General features: G+C 41.3%; 2 protein-coding genes across 4 annotated transcripts in view; both read left to right on the top strand.

The window, feature by feature from the left end:
• Positions 1-14,662, top strand: part of LOC114565456 (adenylate cyclase 9) — a 37,229-nt gene extending 22,567 nt beyond the window's left edge. Inside the window, exons 4-11 of one of the 2 annotated variants that reach the window (XM_028593518.1) lie at positions 31-305; positions 939-1,041; positions 3,231-3,448; positions 4,425-4,584; positions 7,333-7,481; positions 8,205-8,234; positions 8,840-9,125; positions 9,387-14,662. In XM_028593518.1, coding sequence (XP_028449319.1) covers positions 31-305; positions 939-1,041; positions 3,231-3,448; positions 4,425-4,584; positions 7,333-7,481; positions 8,205-8,234; positions 8,840-9,125; positions 9,387-10,442 — 2,277 coding nt within the window. In that variant the 3' untranslated portion in view covers positions 10,443-14,662. The remainder of the gene's footprint in view (positions 1-30; positions 306-938; positions 1,042-3,230; positions 3,449-4,424; positions 4,585-7,332; positions 7,482-8,204; positions 8,235-8,839; positions 9,126-9,386) is intronic. The other variant, XM_028593526.1, reaches the window with a different exon arrangement.
• Positions 14,663-15,679: 1,017 nt separating this feature from the next.
• crebbpa (CREB binding lysine acetyltransferase a) overlaps positions 15,680-26,922 on the top strand; it is a 61,120-nt gene continuing 49,877 nt past the window's right edge. For both annotated transcript variants that reach the window (XM_028593898.1, XM_028593906.1), the window contains exon 1: positions 15,680-16,619. In XM_028593898.1, coding sequence (XP_028449699.1) covers positions 16,538-16,619 — 82 coding nt within the window. In that variant the 5' untranslated portion in view covers positions 15,680-16,537. The remainder of the gene's footprint in view (positions 16,620-26,922) is intronic.

Here is a 26,922-nt window from a genome sequence, read left to right on the forward strand (position 1 = left end):
TGTCTTCTTCACCTTTTCCTCCCGATCCAGTTCATCCCAGGTCACAGCCCCAGAGCAGCCAACGGTCTCCTGAGTCCCCCGCTGGAGGACCCGGTGCGAGCCAGCCAGAGCTCCCTGTGCGACATGCTCCAGGAGAAAGAGAAGAAGACGAGCACTAGCACGGGGACCGGCACCAGTCTAGGCATGGCTGGAGGCACAGGGGCATCAGGCCCGGGAATGGACCACTCCGCCCTGATCCAGCTGCGTGCCAAGAACTTCAGAGAAAAGAGCGACGTCCACTTTGTGGATGTTATCAGGGAGGACAGGTAAGAGGTTGAAGGTAGAACTTATGAACTGATAGTGTGATAGAGTGAGTAGCGGTGAAGGAATCCATTTGTCTAAATAAGTAAGCATTAATTATATGCTATAAACCTCTTTACATAATTTTCATCCTTTTAAGGATAAAACATAGCATGTTACATGTCTTCAGAGTGTGTCAGGAAACACACATGAACACAGTGACAACCACGCAAACTTCACATACAGTAGAACGGCCCCAGTATGCTCTTAAAAGTAGAATACAAACGTTTGCCACAGTTATTGTCATAACATAACTTGATAACTCTACATTCAGAGGCCATAGAATAGGCTGCACCAGAATACAATTGCTGTGTTCACATCTGCCCATACAGACGGGCAACGCAGGGTTAAAAACGCCTTAAAAACAAGGTCACAAGACACAAAAAGGTTGAAAATTCCCTGATGGAGAGGATCCAGTCTGCAAAATGTTAACATCTACTCAAAGTAGAGTAGATGGGGAAAACGAAATTCAGAAGTAAATACATTGGCAATTTTGGTGTGTTTTGTTATCGAAGGTTTAGTTTTTTCAGAAATATTTGATTTCCGAAGGAAAAATATATGACTTTATATATTTGGTTTGGTTTCTCTGTGGTTCACAGTCTGATGAAGGACTACTTTTTCAAGCCACCCATCAACAAGATCAGCCTCAATTTCCTAGAGAGACCTCTGGAAAAGGCCTATCGCAGCAGCTACAAGGAGGAGGTACACACACACGCACGCACACACACACACACACGCACGCACAAGCACACAGCAAAGGACTTAAGTGCTCAAAGAAAATAAAGAGATTTGAACATCTGCAATTGGGTGAACAGTTTGCTGATGAAGATACTTTGAAATGATCAAAAGCTCCAGAACTTTCTAAACTGGCAAAATGGTAATTATACTCCAGAAACATCAAATCAAAGAATAAGTAAACAAGACAACTTATCGGATTTGAAATGGTGATACTCTGCGCTACGGACAGATTTTTCCCAGTACTAAAAAAATACTGAAGTTTGATGCCTGTACCTTTTTTGCAGTATGTAAACAAGTGACTAGTATCTCATTACTGAATGTGTGTAAACCTTAGTCCCAATATCCCAAAACATGATGGCAAAATTAGCATCCCGTTGTGACACCTGTCCTCCCTTCATTGTTCCACATTGTTTTACTATACTATATAATACTTCTCCATCTTGGCAGAGAAACATTGCTGGTTACTCAATAACAAAATCACTCAATCTGTCTCACACACCCACACACACACACACACACACACACACACACACACACACACACACACACACACACACACACACACACACACACACAAAGGACTAGTTCCACTTGGCCTGCATTGACCTCTCAGCCTTGCAGCCCCCTGCTGTTACACCCGTGTTACTACAGAGCTTACACACACTGACATTCAAACTCTAAGTTAACTTCATGCAAATCTACAGTGATTACTCATTGATGATTAGTCTTTGTACTTGTACTGGCTGTGGCTTTCTGGCTAAGCTGTGAAATGAAAACTCTTGATAATGAGTAGCTTTGCATTTGTTTCAAAATTTCTGTTTATATTTGAATTTCTTTTCTTTTCTTTTTATTTATGTTGTAGTTTAGAACATAGATCTTCAACAGGGGGTCAGGGACCCCTAGGGGGTCCTCAGAGTCACTGGAGGGGGGCCTCTAAATTATTTATTTAAAAAAAATAATTAAAATGTCTAAACATAATTCCCACATGTTATTAGCAAATATAAATCTCCACTGATGATAAGCTTACTGGCCTATATGTAGTCACTAAGATAGCCATATAGTTCATCCTAAAGATTCACTGTGTTATTAAATCATGCTAACAATTAATATATTAATAGCTTAGTATTCTTTGCACTAAAAAGGTATACGTGTTAAGGCTTTAGGTCGCCCTACACGTTATTGTAGGCCCAGTTTAATATGCAACTTCATTATATACAATATATGTAGTAGGGGTCCCTGCTCCGTCTCTCTCTCAGTTAAGGGGTCCCTGGTTTAGAAGATAGCTTTCACTGTGGATTTGCCTAATTATGTGTTTCAGGTTATATTTGATAGAAGATGGTCTCAATTTATTTAGAATTTCTATGCTACACATTGAAATAACACTTGTTTTATACAGCCACCTTTCATCACTTCTTTACTATCGTAGCATTATAACTTAATGTAATACTTTACTCTTTCAAAAGCAGTATACACATTGGACATTTATAATATTCAGTATTTAAGCAATGAAAGCTGTTTTTAAATTAAGCAGTTATCTCTTAAGTAGACACTCAAATAATGGTACAAAACCTGTGTATGCGCAGTGTAAGGTGCAGGCATGATTTCTCAAAAAAAAACTTCTTCTTAAGGCCGTTTTATGGTTGTGCGTAGAATCGACGGTGTACCCCCGCAGACCCCTCTGCGTCTACGCCAGAACCTACGCCGTAGCCTGACTTGCACCTCTCGAAGAAATGTAACTGCACGTCGCATCGACGCACGTCGCTCGGCCGTTGTTTGGTAGCGTTGCATTTCCCCCCCGACTCATTTCCTGGTTCTCCTTCTCCATAAACAAACGTGAAATCAAGGAGAGGGTTAACTTTTCCTGCTACAGATTTCCCACCGTGGTCAGAAAACACGGGGGGAGACACTTTGTTTCTCTCACTATGACTCTAGAGTCGGTATTCGCTCCGAAGCTAAACGCCATCACTCTCTCACTTCTCCCTCGCTCTATCACCCACTCCCCACACACACACACACACACACACACACACACACACATGCCAGCTTGACACACACCAGCGCACAAGTATAAACATCAGGCTACTTACGTAGGCTACGGCGAAAGATCTGCGTGGAAAAACGGGCCTTAGTTTCACATCCCTGTTCCCTTCCAGGTGAAGAACCAGGTGCAAGTGCAGACATTTGCGAGCTCCACCTTCAGCTCCTTCCTGGATGTTCTCCTCAGCTGTTTTGTCTTCTTGGCCCTGACGCTGGCCTGCTTCCTTCCACCTCTGGTGAGCCCGGCCACCGTGGGCCCTCCAGCTCCTGCTGCCCTGGCCCTGGCTCCCCTGGCGGGCCTGTTGGAGCTGGCCTCCCTGGTACTGTCCATACGGTAAGGAGGCTGTGTGTTTAAGAACAATGAAAACACATTACATAAGATAATACATTCATGGCCCCATAACTTGACCATTTTTGTAATACAAAATGACAAGGAGTCTGTGTTTTCCTCAGATATCTTTTTTTCCTGGCAGGATGGAAAAGCCTCTGAAATGTCATTTAGGCTGTTGTTGTCAGTGCTGTGCCATCAGGGCCCTATAATATCTAAGTGTTTGTTTACCAATTGACTGCTGTAGTGCTTTGTTGGATTAAAAGCCTGCATCTCTTGGGCCTCAGTGGTTAAAAACCACAGATAGACCGTCCCACAGTACTCTCAACTCTCCAGTGAAACTAAAACAAATGCTTTTCTGTGGTGGTTGGCTCCCACACCACAATGGACTAACTTCCCAGGTCAGATATGTCTGGCTCATGTTAATTGTTTTGTGAAGGACCAGTATTGGCTCAGAAATTGGCACAATGACATCCTGGTACCGGGTAGAGTTCCAAACCAAAACACACCTGTCTACTTGGAGTTTCCAGTCTTTAAAGTGCTTAAGATGTGTTTTATATATCTTGTGGTGTGTGTTTTTGGGGGGTGTATGGATGCAGCTCTGTGGGGAACGTTTGGAAATGAATTTATTTTGAGTAAATGCCATGCGAAAATGGGCAATACATCTTCATCTTTTAGCTGGGACTTGGACCGCACAGTTGTGTTTTATTAATGTGTCTTAATAATAGTGATGAAAGTCTGCTTCAGTTTTTCCCTGACGATGGAGAGAGAGAGAGAGAGAGAGAGTAATACGGGGAGAGTATTTCTTTTTTCCGTTTGGATTTTGTTCGGTCATGTTTTATTTTTTTTATGCTGATTTCATTGTAATTTAGAATGAACTGATTTTCTTCGGAGCTGTGCTGCTGGAAACGTCTCCTCCTAACAACCTCTCCTCTCCTCTCCTCTCCTCTCCTCTCCTCTCCTCTCCTCTCCTCTCCTGCAGAATGGCCTTCTATTTGGAGGAGGTGATGAACTGTACCCGCTCCCTGCTCCTGGTGGTCTCTGGATGGGTCCCCCGTCACGTGATTGGGGCTGTGTTAGTCTCCCTCCCTGCCATATCTGTCTTGTCCCACCTCACCTGCAGCGTCCAATTGCCCCTCCAGGTAAACATGTCTGTTGGTGGATCGGTAGGATAAAAACTGGAAAACGACTGTGTGTGTGAAGAAAATACACTGTCCCGTAAGTGGGCACTCACAGCACTGCTGGTGCTGCACTACATCTGTCACTGCTTTTTACTTCTATTTACCAATATTGCTGCTCCCGCTGCTGCCAGCACTATTACTCAGGCTGCAATCACTGCCACCATTAGCATGCGCACTGCAGCTGATTATACTGCTACTGTCAATGCTACTCTGCCTCGGCTGTTACAAGGGCTACTGCGGTCACGATTACGGCGAGCGATTTTTAAGCTACAATGGTTTGCCCTCACTGATATCTCTAAGCCATAATAATCAGAGAGGATTCGGGTGGTTTGCCCATGGTGGTCTGAATCCAGAGATCCTTGGAGACCAGCGGAGCCTTTAGGTGTCATTAGCTCTGATTGGAACTGTGAAAGGAAAACTTGCTAGGGGGCTTCACGTGGCTTCGCCTGTGGACTTTGGCACCATAAATGCACCAGACATTTCTTCTTCTCTGAGTCCCTGTGAGAAGGTTGAGAGCTGCCATACTTTGCAGCGGTTTTTGTTGTGCTGTTTTGAGTCAAGGCCAAATCCAGCTCTCTCTTTCCAGCTTTGAGCCAACGGCTGCTTGCAAGATGTTTTGCATTTTGATATCTTGTTTTTCAAGGATTTTCAACACCCCATTTCTCTAGCCATGTCTCTCCTCACCCTGCTCCGTCTTTCCTTCCACTCGCTACATCTCTTCGGGGCATGCAGATCAAAGCCGTAGTCTCAGGGAGGGTTGTTAATTAGACACGCAGTTTTCTGGACCTTCATGCCTTTGAAGATATACAGTGTTTGTGGGGGAGGGGGTGTAGAAAAAAAAAAAAAAAAAAGATGTTATCCTGTCAATGTAATCATTAACAACCTGTGAATGTCACCAAAATACTAGTCTCCCATTGCCAGACGTTCCTCCACAGCGCTGGGGAGGAGGGTCTGGCTAATCCATGCAGCATTCCGGGATGGGAGAAAAACGTGCTCTGGTTTATTGGCATTTCTTTAAACCAATCACAATCGTCTTGGGTGGTGCTAAGCGGCGGATGCAGGTACGGTGCCGCTGCAAAATAGCCTCGGGAAGGACGATTTTTGGTGGAAGATGTGTACTTAGGGAGGCGAGTTCTCGAAATGAAATGGCTGTTGAGTGTGTGATAAGGATTTTCCTTAAAAAAAGATAAGTATAATTTGATTGTTGGTTCTAGCTCGGAGTATTTTTCCCGAATCGACTGGAGTTTAGAATGCCAACACAAAGAAATCGCGAGGTGAGGGACATCCAGCGGAAACCTCCAGCGGCACCGGAACTACTGTATCCCGTAAATGAAACGTCGTAGATATATACCAACATACTACTACTACTGCTGTCTCTATGTGTGCTTGCTTGAATAGATCCATGGATATTTATTAATATCAAATCAGCATGTTATACCATAATTTCTAATTTCATAAAATAGGTTCTTCTTCCCCTTTTCTGACCTTGAAAAAATCTTTCAAAACTATTATTTGCGATACAATATGCTCTGACTTAGTTTATATTTGATTTGACAATACAATACATGTAGAGAAAAGACAAAAGCAAAATGTGGTATAGTGTGGCCGGGTTGGCTCAGTGGGTAGAGCAGGAGCACATATACTGAGAGGTTTATGCCTCGATGCAGAGGTCCAGGGTTCGAATCCGACCTATGACAGTTTCCTGCATGTCATCCCCCTTTCATACCTAACTGTCCTATCAAAGAAAGGTGGAAAAAGCCCCAAAAAATTATCTTACAAAAAAAAGCAAACGTGGTATTTTACTGAAATAAAAATAACTAATTGGAGATTATCTTGCCGACAATTTCCACCTGATGCGTCTGCCATTCAAGTCAATGCTTGAAATTCTACCAACTGTGCCACGGCGCATCCCAGAAGCATGCATGAAGCGGCTCGCTAAAGATACGCGCCAGGTCTATTTTCACTCGAGCCGCGGGGCGGTCAGACAGCCAGGCAGGCAGGGAAACAGCGAGACTGTCCAGTCAGTTTACCAAAACACACACCCCAATATCGTATACGTCTCCTCTCCAACACCACAGACAACGAGACATTCATCTTGGAGGTGGAAAAACATAACAAGACATCACAGATCCTTTTTATCAGGCGACGCCAAGAGAAGAGAAGGCATGGAGTTAAATTACAGGAGTGCTTTGAGTGGAAGGTAGATACTAGCTTAATAAACACGCGATTGTTCTGTAAAGTACTTGTAGAGACAATAAAATCTGCGAGTCAGGCAGCCACACGCTCCACTTCTGAGACGCTCCCGGTGTGGTGTGGTATGGCGCGTGGCGGAAGACGGAACAAAACCGGAACGCAGCACAATCGCCCGCAGTGGAAAATGGCTGTTCATTAGTACAACTATTATTTCAAACATATTGTACAATACAATAACCACAAGTGGTTAAAAAAAACATTCAGGTAAAGACACATCCACCACCAACACTGTTGATGCCAGCTAAAGTTTCAACAATGTACCAGTATTACACCACCACACCACAGTTGGATCAGGAATAAACTCAACCCTTCATTTATTTATTTATTACCTCTCCTATTTAACACACACAGGTGCCTCACAAGCTGAACTGTATTGTGTTTGTTATGTTTTGCTTCCACGCTATAGTCCTCCGTTGCTTTCTTAAGTCACTTTAATGACTAGCCCCTTTTCCCCAGGTGACCATGTTCTTGTGCTGTGCCACCATCCTGGCCATCATCCAGTATTGTAACTTCTGTCAGCTAAGTTTTTGGATGCGCTCAGTCCTGGCCACTGCAACAGGGGTCGCCCTGCTGCTGTTTCTGTACAGCCCCTTGCACAGGTACAGGTGAGCATTTGTTATTTGCATGCATACACAAATACCAAAATGCAAATATACGGTACACACACGCAAGTCAACAGATACACGTGCTGTATATATACACAGACATACATAGTTATACTGACCACGGTATGCACTTAATGTGGCATCTCACATTAACTTCAACTGAAAGACTTGTAATCCAGTCTGAGCTCTATTAATTTAATTCAAGTGAATTATGCAGTCACTGATCATGGTGCAGTAGTATAAAACGCATGAGTGTCTAAGAAATCACTGTAGGTCAAAGTAGTAAGTTATAAGCAGCATGTAAGTGAAAGCTAGGAATTAGGACCACAATGTGAAAACCCTATTTTACAACTTTGTGTTTTGTGTATATAAAACATGTTATGTATATATGTGTATATATATTTACTGTATATAATCCTCAACCACCTCTGTCCTTGATAGCCTCAAGTTTTATTTTTACAAATAGGTAATTATTCTCAAACATTGTAACTAACCTAGTTGTTTTGGTAGTACATACCTATATATTTACCTGATCTCAGCAAGTAAAGAGGATTTAAAATGATCTTGTATATATGCGCTCATGTGTGTGTTATTGCATGTGTGTGTGTGTGTGTGTGTGTGTGTGTGTGTGTGTGTGTGTGTGTGTGTGTGTGTGTGTGTGTGTGTGTGCGCGCACGTGACTGGCCCTTTCTCATGACTGACACCACTCTTGTCGTCTTTCAGCTCCGGTAATAACAGCTCGCCAGTTCATGGGTGAGTGTCTCCGTGGAAACAGCAGAGTTTGATGTATGAGTGACATTTGAAGGGTCAACAGGGGCGACAGCTCTCTTTTATATTTGTCATAACTACAGCTCTCTCTGTCTCATGCTTTTCCGGCTCTTTGCTCTTTTCTTTCACCTATCCTCCGCTCTCTCTTCCCCTGTCTCTCCCTTTGTGCACCAGTGGTAATGGCTGCTAAATGTCACTAGTGGTGGAAATGACTCATGAGTATTGGGTGTGATTTATTGAGGCAAGTGGATGAATCTGCCTGATGAAGTAGAACTTTGGAGTAAAATTGCAAGAATAACCGTAAGCTCATTCATTTTGAGGAACTGACAAATTTATTAACGCTGCACTGGAAATATCCCCTATCATGGGACAAAAAATTGTGCCACGAAATGCCAGTTGAAACACCATAGCTGTTTTTTGTTTTGTTTTTTTAAGTCTTTAAGTGTGTGGTGGATTCTCCAGCCTCCATTTCATCTCTCCTCTTAATCCTGTTAATCAATGTCCTGTTCTGCTGTGCCTTTGATCGCCATTCCTATGTTCAGCTTGAACCAGTCTTACTCTTCTTCTGTTTGTTTTTTTTCTCCGCTCAGACTGAACATCTCCACATCCAGTGATGGTGGTTCAGCGTTAGACACTCTTGGCCCTGAACCTCCCCCGCAACCTCTCGACCTTCTGATCCCAGAGGCTGTCCTGGCCTTCTTTCTGCTGCTTCTCCTGGTCTGGTTCCTCAACCGGGAGTTCGAGGTCAGCTACCGTCTCCATTACCATGGCAATGTAGAGGCTGACAAACACCGCTCCAAGATCCAGACGATGCGAGACCAGGCTGAGTGGTTACTGGGCAACATCATCCCCATCCATGTCGCTGACCAGCTCAAGGTTTTTGTAGTTGTTGAAACTAAAATATAATACTTAATGATGAAGGTTATTAGAACAATGCTTAACAGATATACTTTTTTTTTACTAGTTTTGTAATTCAGAACACACGATTTGAAGGAATTCCAAAAATACATTCTTCTTATTTTTTCCGTGAATAAAAGGAGATGAAAGATACAAATCTTAACTATTGTATCATAACAATCATCATAAATATATACACATTGTAGTGTTCAAATAATTAAATTTCATTGTTTCCCTAAGGTGACCCAGAGCTACTCCAAGAATCACGACAGTGTGGGCGTGATCTTTGCCAGTATTGTAAACTTCAGTGAGTTCTATGAAGAGAGCTACGAGGGTGGAAAAGAGTGCTACCGTGTCCTCAACGAGCTAATTGGAGACTTTGACGAGCTCCTTCGTAAACCTGAATTCAAAAGCGTGGAAAAGATCAAAACAATCGGTGCCACCTACATGGCAGCGTCCGGACTGAACGTCCAGGAGTTGGCTGAGAATGATGATGACTCTCTGCACGCTCACCTCAGGGCACTTTTCAACTTTGCCCTGGAGATGATGGGCGTCCTGGATGACTTTAACAAGAACATGCTGGGTTTTGGTTTCAAGCTCCGTATTGGATTTAACCACGGGCCGCTGACGGCGGGGGTGATCGGCACCACTAAGCTGCTCTATGACATTTGGGGAGACACGGTCAACATTGCCAGCCGCATGGACTCCACTGGGGTGGAGTGTCGGGTGCAGGTGAGCGAGGAGAGCCATGCTGTGCTCAGTGCCATGGGCTTAGAGTTTGACTATAGAGGTACAGTGAATGTTAAGGGCAAAGGTCAAATGAGGACCTTTCTGTACCCCAAAAGTGGGGAAAGTATATATCAAGATCGAACGGAGCTGGGCGCCAGGGTAGGACCCTCGTCCGTGGCATCGACAGCCAATAATACTTCAGAATCTGTTGCTTGTGCAGCAGCTCTTCCCCGCTCTTCTTCCACTCCTCCTTCCTCCTCTCTTTTCACACTCCCTACTCAACCACAGAGCGTTATAAGGCCTTCAAGAGCAGGGCCTGAGCCTGTCCAAGCTAAGTCCACAGAGGTGAGGGAGGAGGGATATAGGGACCCTCCACACCTCCCTGGGCAGTCCCCTGCCAAAGACCTTCACCTCCCTCCACACTCTGAACTGGGCCAAGAGCCTAGTGCAGCACAAGTGCCCTCCCAGGTGCAGCCTGCTCCTCTCGCACTTCAAGAAGAGGAGGATGAAGAGGTGGAGACCAACGAGCTAACAATACTCAACGAGGAGTTTTATGCCCGTCTTTGATCCCTGCTCTTCTCTTCCCCTGTCTTCTGCCCCACTGCTGCCCCCGGCTGCTGACTCTCCAGGACCGATTGCAGGTGCAGGGCAGGATGTCCCTACCTTTAGGCGTGGGTGAAGTGGCTTCGGCAGATGAAGAAGAGGGAGTTTTTCACTCCAACACAAACAGTGGCTACAGTGGCTATGAAAATGGCTACTACTGTCTTTCATGATAATGTTGCCTGAGTGCTGGGGTGGGTTAGACCTGTGTTGAGCACAGCAGTGTATAGGGAAGAAGGCTGAAAGGGGTTCAGAGGGAAGGACGTTTTGTTGTTGATGATTTTTCTTATTCATTTTTGTTATTAAGTGCCTTCAGGACTAGAACAGTGAACAAACAAATATGAATACTGAACAAAGTTTTAACAATCTTAGACTACAGAACATGCTGTGGTTTCTTACTCCATGCTTTTTATTTTCAATGGAAGTATTTCTTTAAAAAAAACATTATTGTTGTGCCATATCATTTCTTTTAACGTGATCAAAGTCTAGACCTTACTTAAGGGGACATTATTTTAGATTCTATATAAGTGCCAGTGCAGCATAATGGGCTGAGCAGGGAACTATGGGAAGAATGAGGGAATACATAAAGCAGTGTTAATTTGTAATTCTGCTTTGAAATGAGGGCTTAAAACAGTATTAATTTGTGCTAGTCTCGGTAAAAGAGGACATGCTACAAAGCAGGCTGCATACATTTTAGTTTGTATAGCAGCTAAATGCACATTTTAAGCACAGGTCTTGCACAGTGTTTTGTCGACCACTTGTATTTGGTAGTTATTACCGTGAAATAGATTTTAAGAACGTTGAAACAGAGTTCTTGTCCGTCACAAGTACAATCAAAAGCACAACATGAAATCAAAAAAGGGAATATAGATATGGAGGAAAAGGTGGTTTTAAACAGTGAGATGATCACAAACGCAGGAAGGCACTTTAAATATACTTGAAGTGATATTCCACTGAAGATGTGTCTTTTGAGTATGACCCGTTCTGCTTTTTCATTGGTCAGAACCACTCCGTTGGAGCTCCCTCATAGGCTAGACTGAAAGCCGCTGTGTTGCGTAAAGAGAAATAGGGCAAACAACTAACTTGTTGCACCTACCTTTACCTAGAGATATTCTATTAAATTATTTTTGTTGGTACAAAACAAATTAAAAGACCAAAAGTATTTAGTATGTTTGGGGGCATTGTATGTCTTTTTTTCATTATAGCAAAGTAAAGTAATGACAGGAAACGAGAGAGAGAGAGAGAGAGAGAGAGAGAGAGAGAGAGAATGACATGCAACAAAGGTCCCTTAATCCCTTGGCCAGGGGGACTGTATTCAGTGGCTGATGTGGTATGTTAGTGAGTATTTACAGCAGCAGGGCGGTGTATGTGAGATTGACTCAAAATGAAACTACATAGACCATGTTTATTGTAATGAAGCAACATGTGAACCAGTGTAACAATGTGGCTCATTATTGTTTTTAATAACAGAACTCTAAGGCACAGAGGAATGACATCATACTACACAGACAATACTTGTTAGTAAGATCAATTGATCAATTAATCAATGGTTTTGGTCTTTTCATGGAATTTGTTAACCATAAGAAAAATACACCAGACTTATCCTTTAAAGCCTACAGTGGGGTGAGAGTTTGATACTCAAAAGATGTTGAGTGGAGTATCACTTGAAGTGGGACTGTGAGGGAGAATCAGTCTTTAGATATTGATAGATGATAAGGGTTAGTCCACATTGCTGTTGGTTAAAGTGTTAAAGTGCAGATCAAGTTAATCATTCAACAGTTTAAAACCTCGCACTCAGATGTAGTTTCATTCGTTGCCTTCATTGCAGGAAAAAAGAAAAACATTGGTCAGTCCATCACTATAGATGTATTCAATAGTTAAGTATTGTCTGCCTTTAGCTTTGTGATTTGCTGTTGAAGGGGTGGGACTTTTAACTTTATCCTGTCACAACCTTTATACGGAGAAGGCCCTCTACTGTATCAATATACATAAATTGTGCCACTTTAATTGAGTGATCTACAGGTGCAGTGCAACCTAAACTAGCTGATTGTTTTGTGGTGCCTAAAAAGTATGACTGTATTTTTTGAGTATTTTGGTTTTCAGAAAGTTTTTTATCATGCTGTTTTCATAATGACGATAGATTATGACTGTATGTTTGAAGAAATTATGCTTGTTGTGCACGTTTTGCTGCAATTGTTTTTCACAAATTCCATTTGTTTTTGCTCTTTTCCATTTCTTTCATACTGTCATCAACCGGTAGCCTGGACTAGTGTGGTGGTGGTGTTCTCATTGAATAGCTGGCACCTCTGTAGTTCTCTTTGTTCCTTATTCACTTCATGCTTTTATCTTTACTCTTTAAAGCACTTGTTTCCCTCTTGTACTTTGCGTGTATGTGTGAGAGAAAGATATTTAATTTCTACTCCAAGTCATTAAAATAGAAAAGATCACTGTAATATGATGCAAAATAATATCAATCAACTACATGGCCACTGTTTATTTTGCTGTTGATGCCTTATCTGTAGTGGAATAACATGCACAAAGCTGCATTCTTTAAGAAAGCCCTGAAGTTTGAAATATGTGTAATGATGCGGCAAACACATACAAACCGCCACATATTTTAGAGACTGATCAACATTTGGGCTAAGTAATCTTGCCTAGAGAACCTATGGCCACACACATAGCTACAGAGATGATATGAAAAAGAAGGAACCATCTCTTTTTATGTAGCCATCTCCATCTGTAGCATAAAACGCATCTTTGTTTACCTCTACCATTGTGCACTCCAAACATACACAGCCAGTGCATTTTGAATTAGGAATATGCTTTTAAAATATTTTGTAACAGGCACATCTCTCGTATGCTTGTAGTGCATATTCTCAACATGCTCAAGTTTGCCAAAACCTAATAAACCATACCACACAACGTTGTAAAAACAGATGAGAATATCAGTTATCAGTTTTCAAGGAAAGTTTCCCCCTACATTTTCCAGATTACCCTTCTGCCTCACGTTGTTAGATAATCCTTGGTGATTGATTTTTTATGTCATGTAGCCTTAGCATGCACCACAGTAACAGAAACTATCCATAGTAGATATGAGATATGGGGCTCCACAGGTTGACGGGCACACCACAACTCCAGTAGCGCACATCTGTACACACGTATAAATAAAATATTCAAGTGAACACTGCTGGCTCTGTGGTCTGTTATACATGGGGGGAGAAGTATGCGCGATCTTGTTTGCATGGGAATGAATGAGCAGTTTTCTTTTTTTGCCAGATACATTACATTTTTAGTTTGATTCTGCACCATGCTATCATCTTTAAAAAAAAATTGAATTTCAATATCATTCTTTCTACAGTTATGTTGAACATTAAGCATGTATTGCCAACACGCAGGATTCTTTAAATCACTAAGCTTTGCTCATTTAAGGTTACTTGGATTTTACTCTTCTCTGACAGTGTATTGATAGATGATGTGTGCACCACAAGATTTGTTTTAGTTTTGGCAGAGGAAAAGACCTGTCTTTAGAGGTCCAGCGCTCCAGTTAAAAAAAAATGCATTTAAGAACAGCCAAGTGCATTGAGGAGAAGTTTAAAGCATTCAGTCATCCCTTTTTTGTTGAGGAAGTGTGATTCTGTTTATCTGACGGAAAAATAGAGGAAAGAGTGTTCTATTAGCACTTATTAAAATCATCACAGAAAAATAGCATTGCCTTATCACTAATTTAAATGGTGACAGCTCCACATCTTTGTATTACAAAGTATAAATTCAACCCGTATGTGTTTTTAATTACACTGGGACAAAACTTAGACAGAGTTGTTTGATTTCAAATCTTTGTGTATTTGTTTTATGTTCATGAAAGAGTTGTATTATGTATGTTTTGTGCACATTACCCATGTATCATTTATCAACACATGATCGTAATCTGTACACATTTGCACAAAGCACTCTGTTTGTACATATGCAGTTATTTTATGTCACATATGAGTTTTTTTATACATGTGCATGTGTCAGATTTTGCCAGAAAACAATGAAAAAGCGACACTTACTATCAAATTGATTTAATGTGTGTCTGTTTGAGTGAGTGTTTTATTATTTTTATTTCAGTATGAGAGAAATAAATCTCCATGCAGAAAAAAAAATTGAGTGCACTGTGAAGTATAAAGGAAAGATGAGTTAATGTCAAATCATGTATGCACATTAGCCTGATTATCAGTCTGAGTTGCCATTTTGTCCTGAAATTGCTGAGTAAATCATAGATGTGGCTAAGTTTAAGGAAAGCATTCAGATAGTCCCAACACTGCCAATAAGGGGAAAGTTATTTTGATCAGCCAGCGGATGACTAAAATGCAGCTTATACAGTGTGTATCTTCAGTATATTTCACAAAATATGCACTGCCAGAACCTGTAAAAGGTAATGAATTGATTTTGACATCTGTTATTCACTTTTAGCAGCAAAGCAAAATAAAGTAAGGGTAGACATCTAAAGACCGGCCACAAAGTGGGAAAAATTCAACAGAAGAGATGAGTAAAATGTAAAAAAGTAAATCTACAAACTTTATGGCCACCAACTGATTGTTAATCTTTTTTGTTTGGTTTTGTTGTCTCTGTGCTAATCTGCAGGGAGGACTAACATGCACAAACCTCTGCTTTACTTTTGTGATGCAGAAAATCACATTATCATTATTAAAAACCCAGATCCTGTGAAATGTTTACCTCTGACTAAAAATACATAATGAGAGTCTAGATTATAATATGCCTTTTTAAGTTCTTCCCCTTTCAAATAAAAACACAGGTAGCCCTACTACCATTATGGCATTCTACTTAAAGGTAGGCTATCATAACTTCATTGAATTTAATAGCTAACTGATGTTATAATTTACAGGAATTTTGGTAGTTTTAATTCATAAATAAAATAGCATGCCACACATAACTAAAATTAATGTATTATTTTTGAATATTTTTTATTTTACATTCAATTTTTTTCAATTATTAAAGTTATTTTTCTATTAAAATTAAATAAATAAATTAACTATAATGTACTCACAAAAATGAGTTATAGAAGTATGAACTCACTGACTTTTAAACCGCTTGTAGGCCTATGTATCTCTGGCAGAGCTGTAGCGCCCCCAGCGTTTAACAGCAGCAGCGTTCTCACGTAGGGCGTGATTGCGCGGCCCCTCCCCCTCCACAGACGATCTGGAAAAGGAAAAAAAAAAAACTTTTTGTATCGAAGGAATCAACAGCCGCCATCTTGTCGTGGCTCGGAATTAGGATTTCGGTCCAACACTGGGTTTTATGTAGAAAAACGAGCATCCTTACCGCGATATGACAGCGTCCTTCACCTGAAAACAAAATCTTAACATCGCCTCGGAGACATTTCGTGCGAAAAAACGGGAATTGGATCGGTGGTCGTCGGGCAAAAAAAGCTCCGTATATCTGATTTCCCCTTCAGAGTGCGGCGATTCAGCCCCTGACGCCGTTCATGAGCAGTATTGTTTACCGTGGGCAAGCGGAGACCAGATCGTGACTTTCGAGGTGATTTGCAAAAATCCAGCATTTTTATGCAATTGCGTATTTTTGTGGAGCTTCGCGCGATTTTTGCATGAAGAAATTTGACGTCACGCAAAATGGGTACTTCGAACACCTAGAAATTACGACCTTTTCCCCTGACTGCAGCAGTCCACCTGATTTTACTGGATTGTCATTTTGAAGTTCGATTTGTACATGGGGAATATTTTATTTTGGGTTATTTAACGATAATAATGTGGGTGTTGGGTGTTGGATTATCATGGGGTGAATGGCGGTGGCGAAGCGGGGCGCTATTGCATCTCTTTTGAAAGACACGGACTCTCACAGTAAGGAGTAGCTAACGCTAACAGTTAACTTAGCTGGTAGCAGGCAATTAGCTAGCTATTAGCCAGTTAGCTAACGTTAGCGGGCTGCCAGTTTGCTAATGTGTTAACCGGCAAGGTTCGGGTTGATAAAAACAACTTCCCTGCCACAAGTTAATCATCATAATCAACTTTTGAGCAATCAGCCGGACAAGAGAACAACTAGCTATGGCTGATAACCTGCTGGACGTCGGACCTCCCAACTCTAAGCGGCCGAAGCTGAATTCACCTGCCCTGTCAGCGTCTGAAGGTAAAGGCCTCAACATCGTCTGTTCATGTAACGTTTAACACCAATATCATGAAGATTTACACCTAATTCCGGTGTGCTCTTGTTTCGTTAATGTATCGACTACCCATGCAGCACAGTTTAAAGTCCCCATGTCAGCTCGGTGTGCTGTTGTTCGTAGTAACGTTAACTCTGGTTTTACTGCAGTGTTGTGGTTTGATAGTGTGAGCATGTAACGTTAATTGGAAGGACCTGACCTGTACACTCGATTGACAGTTTGTTAGGTACACTTGCCTTGTGCTAGCTAATGCAATCTAATACAGTTCTTATAACGCTGCGATAAATCCCATAATGGGGTATAGCTCATTACAATGCAACAGTACACTACAATCTGGAGTCTCTAAAAAGGACCTCACCGTTAAAGCAAAAAACTGAACATTGTTTAAGATAGTTAAGTTGGATGTCTTGTAGCTCTTTTTCATGACTTGTTTTAACTTGGTGTATCACACTGACAACTGATTATATGTCAGCAAAGGGCATTTTTTTTAATCATTTTGACTCTGTTCCTATACAGCAGTAAACCCTATGTGTAGGAAGTTGTAATGTTAGTTATACTTTCCATTATAGATCTGATGGCATGATGGAGACAGTAATATATTAGTTTGACGCTGATTATCTTAAATGCTCAAATGCAACGTCCATACCTATTCTAAGATCATATGCCACGTCAATTCATGGCATACTGTTCATCTGAAATCTGTATAGCTTATCAGATTCCCATGCTGGATCTTCTAAAGCAGTTTCATTCATTTAAAGAGATTTCATGATTTTATGTATTGCGTTCGTTGTTCAGGTCGGTGTGGTATGATGATCAGGCGTTTGATAGCGTTGAGAGAAAAAAAAACAACTTTAGTACTGTATACTGGGGCTCAATTCAGTTACCAAGTGTAAAACATGAATTAGCAGGGACAAAACCACAGTTATCTTCTTGGCCACGGCACCCCTAAGCAAGCATTTGAGCCCACAGACCAATTTGGATGTGACTGGACTACCTGTTATTGTACAGTAAATATTTTATTCACTGGATTTGGTTTTGTCATCATAGTGTATTAAGTGTATACATTGTTCCATTTACAAAAACACACTAAATAAAATAACTAAAGGGGTAGTAGTAAAACAATTTTAACATTGAAAAGTATCTCCAGGCTTGTCATTTTCTGATGTGATATTCTGTGACACTTTCTTGGCCGCTTGACAGATGACTCTGATCCATTTCTGCGGTAATAAGGTTGTTAGAAATGTGTTTCCTCAATGGCAGCAAAACATGTAACCTTAGCCAGCAGACCAGTCCTGTAGGCTAAACTGGGTTTATTAGACACTGCTGGGACTGATTTACAATAGCAGATATGGGTGGAGGACAGATGGGTAAAAAATAGGGGTGTGACGAGACGCTTACTCCACGAGACGAGACACATCACGAGATTGGGTTCACGAGACGAGATTTCTCGTTGAGGTGAAAAGCCACCCCCTGCCACTTTTAAATCATTTGTGTGGCAACATTTTGGTTTTCCTGCTGAAATAATAAACGGCGAAAGAGTGACAGACAAAACGAACACAATATGTAAACATTGTAAGAAAAAAATGCCGTATACCGCGGCTAACACGAGCACTATGCAAAAACACTTACAGCACCACCACAGCTCTCTACTAACTACTGCACCCGCGCAGGCTCCATCACGCTGACATCACATCGCATCACGAGACAACTTTTCACCTCGACGAGAAATCTCGTCACGTTTTAATCTCGTCACGTTTTAATCTCGTCATGTTTTAATCTCGCGATTAAACACCCCTAGTAAAAAACTTTCTAGCCATAGCAAAATTAAGGCTTAAACAACCCATAGTACACCAATAAGTTAAACCTGCATCAATCAATGTTTTTGATAGGGATGTTAATGATTAACCATTAACCGCCAAAAATAATTTTGACCGATTTAATACCATTAGTTAAACGCAATAATAAAAAAACAAAATAAATATGATTAAAACACATATTTTGCATTGTAAAAGAAACTTTTTATAACTATTTAACTTGCTAGTGCAAAGTTTGCACTAGCAAGTTGCTTTTTAATTCCTTTTTTCTGCTAAGGCTCTCTGCTGGGCAGTGCTGTTTACGGCAGAGGGCTACGTGACACATGCCACTATATCCATGAGGACTGGCGGGTTGAATCGGCCAGCCTAGGGTGTCTGGGTAGCTCACCTGGTAGAGCCTGCGCCCATGGACAGAGGCCCAGTCATCGCCGCCGCGGGTTTTATTCCGACCTCCGGTCCTTTGCAGCATGTCATTCCCTCTCTCGCTCCCCTTTCATGTCTAAGCTGTCCTTTCGGATAAAGGCCTTAAATGCAAAATACAAATCTTAAAAAATTAAAATAAATTGGCCGGCCTACACACAGAGTATGCCAGGCTGACACACAGCTGACAACAGCTGCAGGTAGCTGCGGTGGAGACAAGCTCGGACATACGCGCGGTTGCGCAAGCGGTTTTAGGAAAGTGGCTGCGTGTGTCCACGAGCTCAGTGTTCTGGTTTTACTGCCTGCACATTTACTGTATGGTTGAGTGTGAGCTGGCCTCATCAAACCCTGTAGGTAACTGTTTCCATCAAAAAGGCTCTGGTAAACCCACTGTACACACTGTGTCCAACAGAGAAGTGGTTGGGGAAGAAAGCCAGACATCTATCCAGTAAGGGTTTTCTCAAAAGTTGTCAAACTAAGTTTGCTAAAAGGCCAACATGTTGCATATTTTCTGCTGGATGTGTAAGTAGTCAATGTTTTTTCTAACACGTGACCCAGAAAATATAATATGCCAGCAGTATGCATTTATAAGGGCATGGAGAGAAAAGATGAACAGACGTCAACCGTGCGGTTACTCATGTCAACACCACATGAATCCGATCAATGATTTTGTTTCCCCTGCGGTGACAGCGGTGGCCACTGAAAACACTGTGGCCATTGTGCTGTCACAATTATTGGGTGTTGTAAAGTGAAAGTTTGCAAGTTTTCAACCGGCTCTTCGTGTGGTTTCGTTTTACCCTAGTGTTATAATCTGCAAAAGTGATGGACGGCCTTCAGAGTTTTCTGTCATTTGACAACAAATTCAGTCAATGACGGAAAATATTCGGTTAATGCAACCTGGTCCGTGCAGTTCAAAAAAAAAAAAAAAATGAATGCAGTTCTAACGTAACACTGGAACACAAGCTGCTACTTACTAGGTCTGCTGTTGTGAATACCCAAAGGTTTATTCTTCAGGTAGAATAGGACCCCGCAGTTTTCAAACATAGAATTTTGGGGAAAAAAGTCTTATTTGTGCCAGCAAAGTATGTTTTGGAATCATATGTAAGTTGTAGGAATTGTATGTGAGTTGTAGGGATGTAGATCTGTACTCTTAGCTAGGCAAATCTTTCATGACAGCATTACGTCTATCAAATGGCACATTCTTCATTGTGTTTGATTTTGTTTGGTCTGCAATAAAAAATAAGTTGGACAGCCTTTTAAACAAATGCAGCTGACACAACAATGATGAATTACTACACCCATCACACATGGCAGAGGCACCACATGTCTGCATTGATCAATCATTAAACCCAGCCTGCCTACTCTTTATAGTTTTCGCCAGTTACAGTTGGGACCTAATGGACCTCATGGGACAGCATTGGGCAACATTGTCGTCGGCCGTAAACTGCTGCGGATAAAGAGTTTGCTTTAGTTCTTTGATGACATGTCATGCCTGAAGCTTTGTGAGCAGCACGCCCCTTCCCTGACATTTGGCCTTTGCCTTTTGCAGCGTGCCTGGTTTGAGTTGCACATCCCATTTTGGGGTGTAATGTAGCTCATGTTTATGGGGAGTCTTTGCATAATTAGATGTGTGTAGTGAAGCATACATTCTTGCAGCATGTGTGTACTTTAATTTTGCTTCTGTTTGGGGAGGTTCCTTTTTGTTGTAGTGGCAGAGAGCAAACGTGTGCCTCCTGTCTCTATTCAGGCCATGTGTCACGGTGCGGGGTCCCTGGGCTCCCCTTGCCCCTCTGTCTACAAAAAAGCCATTGGTAGTGAGCATAGGTTTTATTAAGATGTCTTGACTTGATTGTAGTGACTTATTTCAAATTGGGACAATGGTTATTGTTGTTAAAAATGTGTAAATGTATGCTAGATTACGTGTAAATCATAGTCTGTAAATGGCTGATTGTCTTCAGCTAATGGTACTTTTTCTCTGGCAAAGTTAGGGAGTGTATAGGTAGGGTGAGTCTCTGGTTTGTCTTTTTGCTGATCAAAGCCACAAGTGTGTTAAAACCTAACTAGTGAATATTTGATGCATGCCTTGCTGAGATCTTAGTTCAACTCCATGTGTCAGTCACAGTTATATCAGTGAAACGCCCCCAAACACCCACATGTCCCACGTACCACTGTGCAAATGGCACCTTTTTTAAAGCCTAGCAGGCTGACGGTAAGCTCATGACGCAGTCGCTAACGGAGCCATTAATGCTTCTGACTGTGGGCAACCAGAAAAATCCTAAAAAAAAAAAGAGAGAAGGGGGAGCAGTAGAGCGGACAAGGGAAGATGGAGGCTGATGTGTCACCACCCACCTACCCCTTTTCATGTAAAAGGTTTATGACAACGTCATCTTGTTTTTTAGCTGGCTTTGTTTGCAATTTCTTTTGATTCTACTTGCAGCTGTCTGTGTGTGAGATAGAGAAATTTTAGAGCGAGGCTGAAAGAAGTGCGTTTGTAGACAACACAGAAAATTCTGCTTTTTGTTTGTGCAAACATTTATATGAAGAAAAGCTGACTTCACAGATATAGACTTTCCACCACAAATTTACTTATTATATGAAAAACAATACGTCTTTGAGTAATTCTGATTTGCCCTAAAGCACTTGGCTAAATTAAGCTCTGCATCTGCGTTAAATCTCTTGCAGCTGCATTTGACTGGACCTCCTCACATTTTTACTGGAAGAGATCATTTCAGCTAATGTGATACGTCACTTTAAATCAGTAATTAAGCGGGCATATAAGGGTATAGCCTGGTGAGGATGAGAAGCAAGAGAAGGCTTTGAGGATACAAAGTTAGATTTTCAAGAAGTTAAAATGGAAATGCGTAGATCAGGTGAGGCCAAAACAAACTGATTAAATCCACTACAGGAAGTAGCAGTGATTTATGAGCTCCACTGGTGACTTAACCACACATGTGGCGTTTGGCTCTATGAAAAGCGAAATTAAAGCAGCTATAATTAAGGCTGAACAATTTTATTGATTCTGCGATATAAATCGATATTTCATTCCCCAAGAAAGAATCGATTTTTATGCCGCGAGTATCGATACATAAGTCCCGTTCAAAATCCCCCGTGTTTACCCCCGTTCACATTGCAGGAAGAGCGATTTGGTCAGCCAGCCGCTAGTGTCGCTGTAGAGCAGCCAACGTCAACTGGCGGCCCGCCGCCAAAGCTTTTAGTCTGGCCCGCAGAATAATCATGAATTCACAAAATGTGAAGAGGAAAAACTGTGTTCTGTTATTTATCATCTTAAGCATTTAGAGCAAAAACCCAGCCCCCTGTATTTACATCTCTATTCACATGCCGGGATTCTCTACAGCGATGACCGAGCTCCACACACACAGCTGAGCCGAGATGTGTGTGCGTTAAAACACACACACTGCTGAGCCGAGGTGTGGGTGTGTGTGTGGGTGTGGGTGTGGGTGTGGGTGTGGGTGGGTGTGGGTGTTAAAGGTTAAAACACGCAGCACCTGACTGGGAACGATACAGAGTTACCAGCGGCCGCTGGGGCAGATGAACTCACGCTGGTCTCTTTTCTGTAAATAGGCTACAATTAAACCTTCGAGAGTAGAAAGTCAATATTTATCAGTGCACTCACCTGTGTAGACCGGCATAAACGTGTAGAAAGCGATATTTCAATCTGCTCAGTCCACCGCGCTGTTTTACGCAAACACAGCTCTACTCTGCAAATAGCGAATTTTTACAAACAAGCTAAAACAAAAGCTGTCGGTTTTTAGTCTAACTGAATATCTTAGGTTGCCGGGAATCTGGAAATTTTGACAAATTCTTGGCTGAACAAACCAAACCCTCCGCTAGAGCGGACAATCTGGAGCTACTTAATATGCACGTGAATGACGCGATCGTTATGTTCAGTGATGATGATTCTGGTTGTATTATTTTGCAACAACATTGTTTCATTGCAAATGAGGCATACATGACGAGTGCATAGCCTGCTTATCAGTCCATTGATCATTAAAGCTGGGCTTTTGGCTTTTCCACTTCAACTTTTTGCTTCAGCCTCTTTGACAGTGACATGTTTACCTGACAACAGCCTTTCTTTCTGCAAGCATTTTCCACCAATCAGGATGTTGCATACTACAATCATTTTTCCATAATCACGGACTTTAACCATCACTCCTCAGTGAACTGCCTCCTAGTCTGAGATCTTTTTCTTTTTTTTCGTTATCATTAGGGAGTTTCCATGTTTTTTATGAGTTTGCTTACACTAATACATGTAAAAAAAATAGCATTAATTCAGTAAGAAAGTGAAAAAGAATAGGCGTATTAGGTATAAATTCATTTTCTTTTATTTGAAAGTCCGGCCGCCAGAGTGCTTAGAAAAATTCTGAAAAAAATGTAGTTGATGATCCCTGCTGTAGACTCTCTGTCCAGTCAGAGACATATATTGTGTAATTGATGTTTTCAGTTCAATTAATTAAATCCAAGTAAATGGAACACTCACAAGATGTCACCAAAATCACTTGGTCCCCTTTCAATCTTTCAGAATCATATCGTTGGCTGAATATCGTGATATATATATATATATATATATATATATATATATATATATATATATATATATATATATATATATATATATATCGTATCGTGAGCTGAATATCGTGTATCGTGAGATTAGTGTATCGCTACAGCCCTAGCTATAATCAATATTTTTATAATGTAAAAATGTAAAACAGTGTAAAAGGGTTGCTCATAGTAATGAACCTACATAATTATCACCAGAATATACAGTCCCCCCTTAGGTTTACAGAGCTTTATAGCAAGTTTCCGCTCTTAGCTCAGCTGCCTGGCACACAACTTTGTTTTGGTTCACTCTCACTGCTCTCATAGTGTTTCATAGGCAGCTGTTTTCATCAAAAAAGCAATTGACACCCACTTTACACTACCACAGAGACAGCGACTAACTGGTGAACATAGTGGAGCATTTAGCAGCTAAAGAGCCAGATATTTCCCTCCCTGGAGTTGGTAGAGACCAAAAACGGAGCTAAAAGAACGTGACTTATTTGTTATTTCTGTTTTCCATATGTCAATTATGTGTCAAGGAAAAAAAAACTGGCGCTGCATCACTACAGTGCATTTGTACTACACTGGGTGTCTGCATAGGCTGATGTGTCAGCGCATATGGCCTGTTGTCATACATTTTGGTAGGGCTGCCACCTCTTTTGTTTGTTTTCACCTCGATACATTAGCTGTCAAAAACTGAGATTTGTCAAAACACTGGAAAGTCTCCCAACACAGAGTTGGGCGCAAGTAAACCCAAAGTGCACAGCACCCTGCTGTTTTAGTGATGATATGTCAGCGTGTTTCACGGAGCAGTGTGAGAAGAGCTGGATAAAAACAAAGGTCTGCGTGCCCACCTTCATTTCACTCAATAGTAGACTTTCTAGCAGAGAGGGGAGACTGAATTATTGCATCATTTGGTGTAGTTTTTGGTTGTAATGACAGTAGTGTTGCACGCTATATAATAGCATTGCAATTATGGCTGGGCAATATGGAGAAAATCCAATATCACAATATTTTTGACCAAATACCTCTGTCAATACTGCAACGATATTGTAGTGTTGAGTATTGGTGCCTTCACAAAATATTTACACAATGAGATTTTTGATAAATAATCATCAGTAATGTGGATATAATGACACAAATATTTACCAGCACCTCAAACGTCACCACAAAGTGCAATGTGATGAAGCCGTACGAGGCAAGAGGTCCGAAAGACGTTTCAATTAGCCTATTTACAGCCATGTTCAGGGCCATATTCAGCGCAGTGCGTTAAACTTCTATTTTTGGTAATCTACTTGAATGGACAGTTGAATGTTAATTGTATAAAAGGCAATCAGTTAAAGAGCGTGCTAAGAAATCATTCTGTTTTTGATACTGTACTTAAATTGGCAATTGACAAACTCCATTTCTTTAGAGGCTAAAGCTGTAGCTGCAGCATGTTGATTGACATGTTTTAATGATGTAAAGACATGTTCAAGGAGTTCAGATAGAGCCTGTATCAGGGCCATATTTAGTTCAGTGTGTTATATGTCACTGTTTTTGGTAGCCTACTGTACGTAAATGGCCAGTATGTAGGCCTACTTTTACTTTTCTTTATTCATTGAAACCTCTGTTTACAGGCTTGTGGTGATGCACAATGTGCTATAGGTGCCAAAAAAAAATCTATTTCTCTTTGGTAGTGCCAATTTGTTTTGTTTTGACATGGTTCATGTGTCCAATAAACATTACACTTTGTGAGAAAAAAATCGTGGCAGAGAATCGTGATATCAATTCTAAGCAAAAAAATCGTGATTCATATTTTTCCTCAAATCGTGCAGGCCTAGACTGCATCAGGATTAGGATCCTGCGGCAGTGAGCGGTTTTAACTTTGCTCCAGTCGAAAATTAAACTGTGGGTGCTAGGATTTAGCTTGCGCTAACCAAAGAATGGAGTCAAAAAATGAAGTTGAAAAGAAGATTAATACCCCGATCAGACATAGCGCATTCTAGCAGCCTGGGGCAGCTTCTTGTAATTGTTTCCAATGAGGCAGAGTGACTCGCATTTTTTAGCTGTATGTTCCTTCTGTCTTTGATCATTAATTTATTCTGAAACGCTTTGGTCAAAAGTTTGACATGGTGGTGGCACAAAATGAAAAGTCAGCGCATCATTAGAATTCATTCCCTGGGGACCATTAATGTCGGTTTCAAAGTTGGCAATCAAGTGCTGTGGCCGGGTTGGCTCAGTTGGTAGAGCGGACGCACATATGTAGAGGTTTGTTCCTCGATGCCGAAGGTCCAGGGTTCGGGTCCGACCTATGACGGTTTCCTGCATGTCTCTCGCCTCTCTCTCCCCTTTTCATGTCTCAGCTGTCCTATCCATTGGAGGCAGAAATGGCCAAAAAAAAGTTGGCAATCATTGTTTAGATATCGGCTCACGAATTTTATTTTTAAAAAGCGAATCCTTCAGGTACTTTCAGGATGAAGAAAGATGCTACACCCTGTCCCCTCACTTGCTGGACCTAACTTTTTCTCTTTTCTGCCCTTCATAAACCTGTGTCTTGAATTTTTCAGGAGGTGAGAAACTTGCACTGTGCAAAATTACTCTTAACAGCAACACCCACTGACACATTTTTTTTTTATAGTTGGCAACACAAGTACATAAATGATATTAAGATCTATAACGTATCTTTAAAAAACTAGTTGATTAGCCCATAAAACGAATAATTGACTAATAAGTCATACGCATTGGTTGACTTACAAATTTCAGTCATTGAACTTGTGATTGTTTTTGATGAGCAGTATTCATTTCCGTCCTCTCCTGAGGCTCATGATAGTGCTGACACATCTACGTGTGGATGCAATAATCCAGTAATGTGAGTCCTGCATCACTCACTGAAGCCTGATTTGTCTAAAATGCTGAAAACTGAATGTAGCTGATGCAAGTAGCATTGACAAATTCTTAAGTCCATGGTAATGTGAAAATTATTGAGTGAAATCATTCATGATTCTCTGAAAAATTGAATCCATATAACCATAACTTAATAGTATTTCATTAGATCTTTTTTTTTCACTTCCTTCCAACGATAAATGTTATGACCCACTTCAAGGACCCTTAAAGTATTGGTGAGAAAGTTTAGAATGGATTACCCTTCTAGCGCTAAGTGGCTGTCTTGCTCTTCCTAGTGGGATACTAAAAAGCAAGTAAAAAGGCCGGGCGACCATCCTGCTCCTGTCCATCTAAAGGTGCTGGCACGCCAAGAAGATCGTTGGCAGCCGATCCAAGTTGGGCCTTCCGTCGCCTTAGTTTTTGCATGGTGTCCCCACGGTCGACCCTCGTCGGCTTTTTTTCGGCCAATTCAACATGTTAAATCAGAGATGTCGGTGAGATTGGCTATTCAGCTTAACCGAATTAGAGCAAGAAGAAAAAAGTTAGTGAAGAAAGCAAGCAAACGACTGTCGAGAGGGCACACAGACTCGATCCGGCCACTAAATTAGTT

Source organism: Perca flavescens, chromosome 2 (genome assembly GCF_004354835.1).
Source record: "Perca flavescens isolate YP-PL-M2 chromosome 2, PFLA_1.0, whole genome shotgun sequence".
NCBI classification, from domain to species: domain Eukaryota; kingdom Metazoa; phylum Chordata; class Actinopteri; order Perciformes; family Percidae; genus Perca; species Perca flavescens.